This window comes from Gouania willdenowi, chromosome 24 (assembly GCF_900634775.1).
Source record: "Gouania willdenowi chromosome 24, fGouWil2.1, whole genome shotgun sequence".
Classification (NCBI taxonomy): Eukaryota; Metazoa; Chordata; class Actinopteri; order Blenniiformes; family Gobiesocidae; genus Gouania; species Gouania willdenowi.
In genome coordinates this window covers 18463595-18477349 of record NC_041066.1, presented here as the reverse complement: position 1 = coordinate 18477349, position 13755 = coordinate 18463595, and the positions used below count along the sequence as shown (strand labels likewise).

At 38.1% G+C, this 13755-nt stretch overlaps 1 protein-coding gene across 1 annotated transcript; it reads left to right on the top strand.

The window, feature by feature from the left end:
• Positions 1 to 645: 645 nt before the first annotated feature.
• sox7 (SRY-box transcription factor 7) lies at positions 646 to 3779 on the top strand. The gene is made up of 2 exons (XM_028440049.1): positions 646 to 1141; positions 2091 to 3779. The coding sequence occupies exons 1-2, from the start codon at positions 907 to 909 to the stop codon at positions 3011 to 3013; spliced, it is 1158 nt and encodes a 385-aa protein (XP_028295850.1). The 5' UTR covers positions 646 to 906; the 3' UTR covers positions 3014 to 3779.
• Positions 3780 to 13755: the final 9976 nt, after the last annotated feature.

The window sequence follows — 13755 nt, the reverse complement described above, 5'->3', positions numbered from 1 at the left end:
ACCGTATGGTATCGTATCGGGATGTGCATCGTAGCGCCAGATGCCAGTAAATACACACACCTATACAAATAAATGTGCGTTAATTGTTTTGCCTTCTGGGGTTTTTGTAAAGGCACTTTGAGTCCTGTTTAATTGAGCTACTTTTTGCCTATAGTTGAGTATTTGATGTATGACTTGTAACAGTACTTTTTACACCTCTGGTAACATGCACACATCAGTACACTGATCTCAGTGTACTGATGAAGGTTATATATGTAAACAGGTTTGGTCACTTTATCAGGGCAGATTTTCCTTGTTGATTAAAGCGAAAGAAGAAGAAAAAAGCAAATCACTTCATTTTGAGTTTTACTTTTTCAAACTCGCATGGTTTGTTTACAATTTTTTCCAAGTTTTATTTTTTATTATTTTTTTTTATTAGTCTTTGATTTCTGTAGCCTGTCAGACTACTTCAATCTGCACGTGATGCGCGTTCAGAGCTGAAGTACATTTGTTTTTTATTGTCTCGTGCGTTGCGCTATCTCTCAGGAGGAAGTGTTGTTTTGTGGTGAGGTGAGTGTGAGAGGTTTGTGGTGTTGAAATGTGACGCACACACACACACACACACACTCTCTCTCTCTCTTCCACTGGACTCGGTTGGCCATCAAAAGGAGGAGCTGGGAGTTCTCCCTGGTCCCCAAATATAAAGCTCTCCTCCATCCACCGGGACGGGAGAAACCAACGCGTAGCTCTGCAGGTCCGAGCGCATCTTCAGCGTCACCTCAGCCCTTCATTCAACATCCTTCACGTGCTCCTCCTCATTAGTTTCAGCTGTTTTTGATTGTTAACACGCGCGCGCACAGGGAGAAGCGAACTTTTTGTGTTGGATCGGAGCCGCTGATTGGACAGAGAGAGAGAGCGCGAGCGCAGATGGCAGCTCTCATCAGCGCGTACTCGTCGTGGCCGGAGTCCTTTGAGTGTCCTCCAGGTGATGGAGACGTGCCCGACGTGCACGGCCCGCACAGTAGAAGCCCCGCAGACAAGGTGCCGGAGCCCCGCATCAGGCGGCCCATGAACGCCTTCATGGTCTGGGCCAAGGATGAGCGCAAACGGCTGGCGGTGCAAAACCCGGACCTGCACAATGCCGAGCTCAGCAAAATGTTAGGTGAGATTATTTATTATTATTATTATTATTACACTTATTATTTTAATAATTATTATAAATAATATTATTATTATTTTGTAAACTTGGGCCTCGGGTGAAAAAACTTTATTTCTTTTTTAACTTCGAGTCAAGCAAGTTTCCCAGAAAACGATTTAACCAAATAAAATAGGCTACATAGACGAAATAAAAACCTCAATGATATAAATAAATAAATAAATAAATAAAACATAAATTATTTTGATCAAGATGAAATGAAAGCGTCACTGGCGCGTTTAAAAATGTCACTGTCTATCAGCCAACTTAAGTTTCCAACCATTCACCTGAATACACATTTTCTTACAAGGAAAAAAAATAAAAATGTATATATATATATATATATATATATATTTGTTTTTGTTTGTTATTTTCCCCGTGGGTTAAAGCCTGTTTCAGGGGATTAATTTCTGTGTTTAAAGCTGCCAGTTTGGCACGGAGCAGCAGCTTAGATTCATTTGACAATTCCTGCAAAGCAACACATCTAAATACTGATAAGAAATAAAGAGGATATGCATTTTTGTGTTTCCCAAAATAATACTTCACAATGCTTCAACGCTGCAAAGTACATGTGAACTTTTCATACATTTGTCTCAACATTTAAACGGGTCTTTTTATTTCTTCTTCTTTTTTTTTTTAATACAAACTTCGCAGCAATTTTTTTGAATTAAAATTAAAATTCCCACTAAATATCTGACTAAGCCTGTTAGAAATTTATTAATTGGATTATGATTTGTAGCTTGTTAATTGGGGCAGTTTTTGAAGCCATTGTTTTTAGTTTAGAAATGGGCTATATTAATAGTTTTGATATTTTTACCCAACACAAGTATAAAAATTAGCTTAAAAACGTCTATACAAGTGCTCAAAGGCTTTATTTAAGTGTAGTTTTTTATTTTTATTTTTGTGCCATCTGCAGGAAAGTCGTGGAAGGCCCTGACTCCCCCTCAGAAGAGGCCCTACGTGGAGGAAGCAGAGAGGCTGCGAGTGCAGCACATGCAGGACTATCCCAACTACAAGTACCGGCCTCGTCGGAAGAAGCAGCTCAAACGCATTTGTAAGAGAGTGGACCCCGGCTTCTTGTTGACTGGTCTCGCCCCTGAACACAACCCCCTCTCTGACCAACGGGTCCTGTGCCATCCTCTGGACAAAGACGAAGGCAGCAGTGGCTTTTCCCGCTCCAGCCCGGCTCTGCCCAGCGTCAGAAGCTTCCGGGAGCCCGCTGGCTCCAGCAGCTTTGACACGTACCCCTACGGCCTGCCCACCCCACCTGAGATGTCTCCTTTGGACCACGAACACGCATCGTCCTCCTATTACTCAACGTCTGTCGCTTCCTCCGTCTCCTGCTCCTCATCGGCTTCCTGTCCAGATGAGCATCACATGGGCAGCCCACCCCCTTATCACACTGACTATACTCAGACCCAAATCCATTGCGGGGGCACACACTTAGGTCACGTTCCTCTCTCTGGCCCGCCGCTGTCCTACTATAGTTCTTCAACTTTCCCCCAAATCCACCACGGCCTCCCCCAGGGCCACCTGGGTCAGCTGTCCCCTCCACCTGAGACGCAGGGCCATCTGGAGAGCCTGGACCAGCTGAGTCAGGCTGAGCTTCTTGCCGACGTTGATCGCAACGAGTTTGACCAGTACCTGAACTCTACCGCAGGAGCTTTCCACCATGAGCAAGGCAGCAACATGACAGTGACAGGACACATCCAGGTGGCCTCGGCCTCCACCACGGCGTCAACCAGTGCGTGTCCCAGTGCTACAGCAGAACCAGACAGTTTGATTTCTGTGCTGGCTGACGCAACAGCGGCGTACTACAACAACTACGGCATCTCGTAAACAAAATCTAACAATGAACTATAGACTGAGGAAAGATCACGTTTCAAAACCTGGCCACGACTAAACACTGAAGCAATTACTGAGCACAATTATTGTCCAGAGCCAGAAAAACAACAAGCGATTGGAGGGATGCAAAGAAAAGGAGATGGACATCTCAGGGATGCCGACACAAGACACCTATAGTAAGCCACCTCGAGTTGTGACGGAATATTTAAATACGCTTGAACAATCGCGAAAGACTTCCTTGTCCACATGTAAACGTCTTGCCACAAAGGCAACATCAGACGAACATAGATCCTTCAATGTCTTGCTTATAAACGCTACCTGTAAAGCTATTGTCACCGCTTTCCATTTGAATGTTTGTATCTAATGTTTTTTGCTCTCATTGATTTGAGAGTCTTACCTCAGTAGTTGTAATTAAGAGGTTTTAGTTGAGTTTCTTAGACAAATAAACAAAAGTATATCACAAAAGGCATTTATAATTCCTTTTAAGTATGTAATATATGTAACCAACCTCTACAATGAAAAAAAGAATAATGGAAACTATACCTGTATGCTGATTTAGGTTTGTGAGAGACATTAATTTAAATAAAGGTCTTTATTTAAAAAAAAAAAAAAAACAATTTACTATTTCGGTGAAGTACCTACCACAAATAAATTATAATACACACACTTTAAAGCACTGACTTATAAAGCTTTTGACTATCTAATTACCTCACAAAAATGTCCAAATAATATATTAAAACAGAAAGTTGGGATTGTAAAATGTTGGGTCTTTTCATAAACAACCCTAAAAGAAGAAAACGTGCATGCTTAGATTTAAAAGTGAGACGTCCAACTATTCCAGGCCTTGCCTGCGACACCCACCCCTCCTGCTGGGTTTTCCCACCCTCCGTCATCTTTTTCCATCTCATCCCTCGCTTCTTGCTTTCATTTCAGCGTGGTTCAGAGGATTAGTGTTGAACAAGGATGGCCGTCCCCGCCCGCCTCCACCTCGGGCGTCCTTTGTTTGTCCTGGAGTCTTTTTTTTTTTTTTTTCCAAAAATGCCATTCTTAGGCACACACTGTCCCCCTCCCAATGCACTGCTACACCCCCTATGCTATATCTTGCTGATGCAGACCTTTGATAATCTGTGCAAAATGAATAAAAATATTTTCTGGGCTTTATTGAGTATTTTACACCCTCCTTCTCCATTTCGCTCTTCTTTTTTCCTTCTCAATTCTCTACTCCTCCCCTTCTTGCCCTTCCTGTTCTCCTGATTTTTTTTTTCTTTTTTGATAAAAGGAATTCAAGGGGCTTTTGACAAATCCTGGAGTCTGGCTGGTCTTCCTGCAATTTTTGGGAATGGTTGAGTCGTGCTTCTTGTAAAGAGGATGTGGCGGAGGAGCAGTGTTTCCTGACTGATAAGGGAAAAGCCTCTCTCCGTCAGGATGTTTGGGCCTGGCTGCTCTTTGCATTAAAGAGCCCAGAGTGAGGGAAGGGAACCTGCATGCTGTTCAGCAGGCAGGAGGAAACAGTGCAACTTCTGATTAGCATCTTACGTTCTCGACGTATCCGCCATTTTTCTCACCGGGAAGTTCTTGTACAACCCCCCCCAACAAATGTACACCCAAGTAAATAAAAACCAATTCTCTATTCATTTAGCACCTGACCTCTTTTGGTATCCACGACAACCATGATGCCATGCATCTGTTCCGCACATTTTGTTTCCGATTTGATTTGACAAAACCCAATGACAACATTCATCATGCAGTCACCAGCGCAGTCAGTCGGTGTCATTCTCATTTCTTTGAGGTTACATCATTAGCCTTTGTTGCCTGCAGGGCGTCAAACTCTGCAGAGGGGTCTGTAAAGAGTACGATCACATTTTTGGATGTCAAAGCAGGGCAGGTGGGTGCCCAAGGCGTTTCTGGGTGACAAAATAGTCTTCGGTGGTACTTGCGGCTGCACGCTCTCTTGGTTAAAATGACCTGTAAACTCTAAATAACTGCAGGCAGGTTTACACAAACCCAGGGTATAGGACTGTAACACGAACAAGGTCAAAGCTTTGACAAAGCATTACCACAACTGAGTGGGACAAACTCAAGAATGTGTGAGCTAAGAAACTACTCGAGTATATAAAAAACTAAAAAAGCAATATTGATATTTAATTCATAAGCTATGATTATGTTAATTTAAAAAAATACTTTTTATGACAACTTTGACAATCAGTTGTTAAAAGCAAGATGAAATGCAAATTAAACCATATACAAATGTTAAAACTATATCCGAAGTTTCTGAGAAATCTGTGTTTTTATGATTCGTTTGAAATGAGAAAAAATACCTAACTAGTTTTTTACTATGGTCTACTGCCGGTGGTCATTCATATACATTAATGTATATAAGTCCCTCCTTTGTCCTTTAGACCCTTATACAAATGGAAACGATCCCCAAGTGTGCCCAGCCAATAGGCTTCAACTTCCTGTTTTTGAAACTGTCAATCAAAGTGAATGCGGAACTGTGCACGGAAACAAGGCTGCGCGTCACAACAGCAAACAGGTAAATATGATTTTTGCTCTTACCTGACCCATAGACCTATATCAATGATGCGACCTTGTTATGTTCCGCGATGCGCATGCAGAAAAGAAGAGGCGTGGCTTCTGGTAGATTGGGAAACAACCTAAAAAACATTTAAATTGCTAAGGAAAAATAACTTTTTTAAAAAAAAAAAAAAAAAAAGTCTCTCCTATGTTAAAGTAGCACATCTATTGTACAACTAAAAATTATTAGGAAAAACTGAACAAAGTGATGAAAAGTATCGAACTCTGGTTTTTGGAGAATTGAGGGCAAAACACTCAATACATGCTTAATTTTCCATCTTCAGTTATCTCATCCTCTTTCAAACCTTTATTTAAAACCCAAAATCTGGACAGCTACTGCTACAGTTACAATTTAAATTTAAAATGTTTTATTTGTGAATTTAATTTCGGCAGTCTTCAGAAAAGAAAAAAAAAAAAAAACAGAACAAACACCACTCAACTGTCCAACTACCGTAATCTGCCGAAAGGGTGCAGGTTGACGCAAAAGCTTATACACACACACCTATATCATCACAAAAAACAAAAGAAAGCTTTCTAGAATAGAAAACACACAATTTACATTTTAAACACATACGCACACACACCACTACATTCAGTGTGTCTAATTGATGTACAAGATTGACAAAATGTGTAATTATGAGGATATAGGCTGAACAAACAAAACAGCGTCCTCTTGTTATTTCTCTCTGATTGCTCGCTGGCTCACTTCCAGTCTCAGGTCAGGCCTGTGGAATGAGTCTGTCAGGTAGTCTGCTATGTTTCCTATTTCCTCCTCTACCGTCATGTCACTTCCTTATACAAACAAACAACTCGCTGCTCCAACACAACACAACACACCGACTGTCAAGGTAACAACGTCACGTCATCCTCCATGTGTACGAGCTTTCACAGCTGTGTAAAGTATAATCTACTGACCAGGTCGTCAATGCTCAGGCACAGCACTTTGAACATGAACTACGTACAGTATGTGACTGAACCGTATCACAGATTGAGAATGAGATTATGGGATACCGAATGTAAGAACTCGGTCACTGTTTCATAGCCGACATATTTTGAACATTTTGCTTATTTTTCTTTCATTTGAGACAGAAATTCATGTAAAAGAGCATGTTCGATATCTTTGTTAAAAATGTGTACACATGACAAATAAATGGTAAATGTAAATGCAAATGTTAAATCTAAATCTAAATCCATCCATCCATCCATTTTCAGACCCGCTTGTTCCTGTTTTCAGGGCAGTGGGGTGTAAATGTAAATGTTAAATGTAAATCTATATGTAAAATGTAAACATAAATGTTGAATTTAAATGCTAAAGCTAAACATTAAATCTAAATGTTAAATCGGTCGCCAAGTGTAAAGCTAAACTATTAGCAGGGCCGCGTGATTGACTGGCACTGACCTGCCAATTTTGGATAATTTGTAAATATTTAGCTGTACACTTGGCGACCAATTTAACATTTAGATTTTAACATTTAGATTTACATTTTACATTGACATTTAGAATTTTTTTACATTCGGCACCCCATATGAGATAGCCTTTAAAACTCATCGTATGTTTAATTTAGTTAACAAAGTTTATGTTTTCTTGCTGAATGGACTTTTTTTACTCGGCCTACAGGTGAAAACAAAAATGAGTGAGAAAACAGGAATCATTGTGTGCGGGTGCTCACAGTTTTCCCAATGCTTATATCGCATGATTGCAGTCACTTTAATGTTGAACTGTTCTGTAAAAATTCTTAAAAAATCCTTATATTTTCCTCAAATTCTGACCAATATCACCATTAATAGAATATAAATTGGCAACAAAATCTAGGAAATTTAAAGTGAAGGTCTTGTTGAGTCTGACATCTCTCACTTATTGCTTGGTAATTGTCGGTTTTTTACATATTTTGTATTTTTATGTCTATGTAGAACTGCAAACTGGGACACAAAACTGTTGAAATTGCTAATTTTCCCACATAAAATCTGTGGCCCACTTCAGATCAAATTGCTCCGTATTTGGCCCCTGAACTAAAAAGGAGTTTGACACCTCTGCATTATTAGCACATTATCATCAACACGCCACATGTAGAAAACTTTCCCCAAATTAAACTACTCAAAGAGATGGATAACCACTAAATATTCTCAGAGTTCATTTCCAGTTGGAATGTGCTAGACCAGCATAATAACCTGTTTACAATTTGTACTTGGCCCTAAATCTGGCCAGAGGAGGAAACAGAGAGAAAACACACACACACACACACACACACACACACACACACACACACACACACACACACACACACACACACACACACACACACACACACACACACATCTCACAGCAAGGGATTATGGGTGCAGCTATTCTTCATCTCATTGTGGCTCAACAACAGGCAGAGTGTGGGGTGGCAAGCAGGCGTGTAACGTCGCCGGACGAAAGAATGGACCAGACTCATTGAGGGACAGGTGCCATGTGGCAGAGGATGTGCAGGGACGCAGATGGGGACCCCTGGAAAACTTAAGGGACTGCATCAGCAGCCAAAGGCCTCCCACCCGTACCTGTGCTGTGAATGCTGCAGCTGAACGGGATCCGGCACCTGTTCTAAGCAGATACAGGCGACCGGCAATCGCACAGAGGGAGGCCAGCACGCCACACGGCTGCCAACCCTGGAAAGGAGAAGGCTAGATTTCCATTTGCCCGTGAGCACGGCCTGATTTCCAAATCAGTTTACAGCAGCATTCAGGACTGAATGGTGTGTTCTCTCTTAAAAACTATGTAGGGGGTAAAAATACACCACACTCTGCCTCAAAAATGTGGAGAAACTAAGAAGACTACAAAGTTAAACATACTGCATGATTGTTTGGATTTCAAAATAGAAAAGAAAATTGCTGAGCACATACTACTTTTGTGCAAAAAGGCCACCATTGGTCTCTTTCTCTCTTTTGCAGAAGTAGTATACAGTAGGCATCAATGGTAGATGGCACATATGCTGCAGCATTTGGTCTGGTTTGTTTTTACCAGATTTTTACCACGATCTGACTCCAAAAATACACAAAACGACTCCAAGAACACACGAGATAAATGCAAAACAAAAACAAACTAAACAATAAAATGATGAGAAAATGATGGGAAAATATATAAACAATAAAAATGCACAAAATGACTCCATAAACACGTAAAAGGAACCTAAAAAAATGCACAAAACAGCAACAAAAATACACAATATGATTCCAAAAACACACAAAATATAGTTCATGATGGGAAAATGTACAAACAACAAAATTAAAGCAAAAAGTTTTTGCTTTCATGCTCGGGTCATCATTATTCTAAATGCTAAAATGAATTTTAAAATTGTGGCCTTTGGATCAGACAAGCCCATCGCTGATTTAGACTGTTTTATCCATAAAATGTTGAAGTTTGGGTTAAAGAATGAATGACACACAAGAACTAAAACATTAGGTATACAGACTCATCTATTCATCACTTTTGCAGTAATGTCATTTACTTTTATTACATGTAACAATAACATGACAATACAGTCGAAACATGAAATGAATAAACTTCATTCTGTTATAGAGAGGGCGACATCTTTGAACTCACATCTTTTCTATTTCAGCCTGAGCCAACAAGCTGCCAACGTGCACTTGTGACGGTGCACTCAGCGTGCATCCTGAACACCAGACGTCCTAATCACTTATGATGAGTGATGCTATGAGGATAGACAAAGCACAGCCTCACATGGCCTGATGACAGCTAGCGGACACACTTTAATGTTTCTGCAACGGTTACTTACCATCATATTTGGTGAAGAAAATGCGACGAGCTCCTCGAGTTCAGTGGTTCCCAAACTTTTCACAGGCCTGTACCCCTTCAGACATTTAACCTGAAACCACGGACCCCCTATTCCTGCACATTTAAAAAACATAATAATGTAATGTAATATATACAATGTAGCCCTACAGGAACATTTGTCTCTGAATTTTACCTATCCTGTTGAGATATAAGGTCAAAAAAAGAATAATAATAATCTGTAAGCACACATAAAACATCTTATTTAGACCTGCTTTATTTAATTAAATAGCTTAATGACATTTTCATTGAGAACTGAGGTTGAGACGATGCACAGAACTCTGCAATATTTGGCTGAATTTTATAGTTGCCCTTTTTTTAAAAAAAAAAAAAGACATTTCTGTGTCTCAGGTTGCACGAGGGCGCTCTGCATTTGTAATTTGTGGCAATGCATGGAGGTTCCTGACTGCTGATTTATATTCTAGTTTCTAATGTCGTCGTGCTGTTTTTGAATTTTTAATTCACGTACCCCCTATGACAATTTGCGTACCGCATTTTGGGAACCTAGGCTCTAGTTAACCCCTCTAAGATAAGCTTGATAGACTTATTAGCTTTATTTAAGTATGAATTTATTCACTTTCTTCAAAAAAGAGCTACTTTAATTTTTGGGTGTTTTTATTTGCACAAGGAATGTGGAATGTTTTGGTTCATGTAAATCATTTGTGCTGTTCCATATGTTGTTGTTCTCTGTTAACTAATCCCAATTTAATAATACTTTATAACAATGTGCTTGTCATAAACTTTAAAAAGCTGTAATTACAAATGAATACACCTCTTAATATGGCCTTATTAAGTGTTTATTAACATTAATATTAAGGCTAAAGATGGGTCAAGTTGAAGTTAAATTACGTGTTTTTCCACATTAATGATTAATTATGTGTTACACCTGGATCTATATTAGATAATTTTCTCACTGCATTGTTAACTATTAATAATAAATGCATAATAGTGACTTTATTAATCATTGTTCCCACTTTGGAGCATTTTTAACTATTAATGAGTGCAAAATAAAATGATTTATTAGCCTTTATAAAGCAGTATTATTCATTACCCAAGTATAATTGACATACAATGCATTTAACATCCCATTAATATTGATACATAATTGAATCCTTTAATAAGTCCTTATTAAGAGGCTTATTAATAACACATAATTACTGCTTGAATAACATTAATACAAATATTATTGAAGCTTTTTTAACACTTAACCTCATTAATGTTAATACTAGCCTTATTATTGTTAATGAGACTGTTAATATGACATTATTAAAGCCTTATTTGAGGCTTAAATATGTCTAATATTTCATGAACTACATGACCATCAAAACCTGAATCATATCCATAGAGTTGCTTTGATTTCTGAGTTATTAAAGTTTTTAACTTAAACCCAGATTAGTGCATTAAACAACAAACTAACTACATATTACGGTAGGTGATTTAAATATTAAATACAAATGTTTGACCTATTTACTACTTAGCGTCATAAGAGGAGAATAAAAGAGGTCATGAGTAAAGGTCATGCACGGTTTTAAATCTAGATTATTAAAAGGTTAAAACTAAAAGGATCAATATATCCATTTCATGGAAAAGTCACGCGTTAATGTTAAAATAATCAAGAAATATTGTTGGTCATATTTTTTTTGTCACTAAATTTTTTTCCTGACTTGAAAAATAAATGCGGTTTTTAGTCTTTTTTTGTTGCTTTGTCAAAAATAAAAGCTAGACTAAGACTAAAATGAATCAGAACAAATTTTGCCAAATTGGTACGGAACCCTGGAGGTGACATACGTAAATTGGTGAATAATTTTCTGATAAGTTAGTTTAAGAGGCGGGACATGATGTAAAAAAGCTGACTTCCAGAAATCTTTGTCACCAAATTTTTGTTGAAAAAAATAAAAAATAAATAAAACGTACGGAAGCTTATTGCATTCACTTGAATTTTTTTATTTATTTTTTGTTTATTTTTGGACAATTTTTTTTATGTTTTTCAGAGTAAAAGCTGGCCATGTTTGCTCTCAATAAAGAAATAAAAGCATCTGTTACTTCAAAAAAAAAAAAAAACAGGGGTAAAAATTAGCAGGAAAAAATTATTATTATTTTTTTTTTAAGTGAATGCAATATGTTTCCATACTAATGAATAAAATATGACTAAAATTTGAGCTGCTTACTGAGAGGTGAAATGCGTTAGCTATGACACAGAGGTCTTCCTTTACCTTGTTGTTCAACTGACCTTGGCTACTGCTGGTAACTCAGGCATCACTTCCACACTCACGCCCATTCCTCTGCCCTTACGTTATTGGGTTTAATATTCGGGATGTTGTTGATGCTTGAGCTTGAAGGAATCCCTTCCTGCTAAATGCTCTCCCCCATTTCCTTAAAGATTAAACATCAAAAAATGAGACGCATGGAAATGAGTCACACACTGGTCCCAAGAGTTTAGATGCTTCATCTGAACTACGTGTTGACAGGTTGAAAACAGGACATGAGCTGGATAGGTTTATTACAAATTACAAAACACATAAAGAGCTGATACCACTGATAAGCAAACCCAACAGCCACAACATACAAGGGGACCTATGCTAAACCATATGGCAAACATGCTTGCAGTACTGAATATATGCTGATAAAGATATATATATATATATATATATATATATATATACAATATAGATATAGAAAATATTTGTTATTTATCACCAAATATGACCATAAAACAGAAGGTTTTGGCAAAATCGAAAATTACAATATCACCTGTATCTATATATTTTTTCATTTCTATAGCTTATTTTGTATAAATTACTTGTTTTAGGAGTTACTGCTTTAGCTACTTGTTAAAAGCAGAGTATGATGATTGCTCAGTGCGTTCTAACCCAGACCTTCCCCTAAACAAGCCTCACTACAAAACTCACTCACACGTGCTGTCTTTTATAGGTGTAAAAGCCAAAAGTGGCACATATTGTGCACCTGTTTGTTAATAAATGTGCCTGTGTTCATCAGCAAATTTATCCTAGAATTGTCTTTCAGGGAGGACTTTATTGAGTTAAAAATATCGAGATTTATGTTGTATATCACCCTTTTGCAATAAATTAAAAAAATAAATAAAAAAATTAAATTGAGATATGTATTTTGGTTCATATCGCCCTGCCCTAGTTTGGAATTATCTCTTATTAAATGCCTGATTATAAAATCAGTGTCGTATTGGAATGGTTGAAACTACGAGAACTTTAAGAAGGTACATGTAAATATATTTTTTAACTGCGTTAATAAGTTATAGCTAAAATATGTACATTTCATGTGTTTTCAATAAAAATTCTGGAAAGGCACTTTATATTTACATAGTTTATGTGACCCTGCGTAGAGCGACAGACAGAAAAGTCGTAGAAGAAGAAGAAAATCCAGAGAAGAAGAAGTATGGCGCGCGACGGAACTGGAGAAAGCGACTGAACAGATTTTGCCTCAGTTTTCCTGAGTTTTCATTTCCAAGGCTGGACTGTAAGGACTGTAAACTATAATCACCGTTTCCACTGCTAGGGTTTGCTTGCGTTTGGTACTAGTTTGCTGGCGACGGAGTGTAAGCTAACACGGGAGCTAGCTTGAATAGCTACACCGTCACCGCTAGACGAGAGACGATCAATCCACCGTGTCGAGGTGTGGCAGAAGTACGTCATCTTCTACTCCGGCTGGGTGTGTGCGGTTACCTGGCTAATGCTATCCATCGCTGATTGAGGCTGAGGATGAATACGTCTTTTTACAGTCAATGAGGAATGCTGTACACGAGGGATTTCTTTCTTCCTGGTAGGAGGCATCTCTATATCTCTGAAGTCAGGTAAAGCCTTCTTATTTCTTTCTGAGCTCCAACTTTAAGGCCCCCCCCCCAGCAAAACTGGAAGCAAACTTGCTTAAATAAACAGTTAAAAGTGCACTCCGGTTAAAACGGACTGAAGTAGGTATAGTATACTATCAATTAGACTATATATATAGTCCAATTGATAGTCTAAAATGTAAATATACGGGACAAAATTGATAAAATGTGGTTCTAGGTACCACAATTTAATTGTTTCATGAAGTTTATTTGTATTTTTTTCTTTTTTTTAATATTTAAGAGGGGTTTACTCACTTTTCTGTCGTTCTACTTCAACATCGTTGGATAAATTATGCTAATGAGTTCCAATGACGTCATGTAGATACTTATAGCGACATCTGTGACTTTAACAACAGTTTATTAGTATTCGTTTATTTATTTTATTAGTATTATTATGTCATATATATGGACTATATAATATGAACAACGTCATGTTTATTACTGTGTCGATTCGGTTAGATATCAGTT

Coding starts and splice junctions, on each gene's coding strand:
- sox7 (XM_028440049.1), top strand. CDS start 907: ATGGCAGCTCTCATCAGCGCGTACTCGTCGTGGCCGGAGTCCTTTGAG. Junction 1,142..2,090: donor CGAGCTCAGCAAAATGTTAG/GTGAGATTATTT, acceptor TGCCATCTGCAG/GAAAGTCGTGGAAGGCCCTG.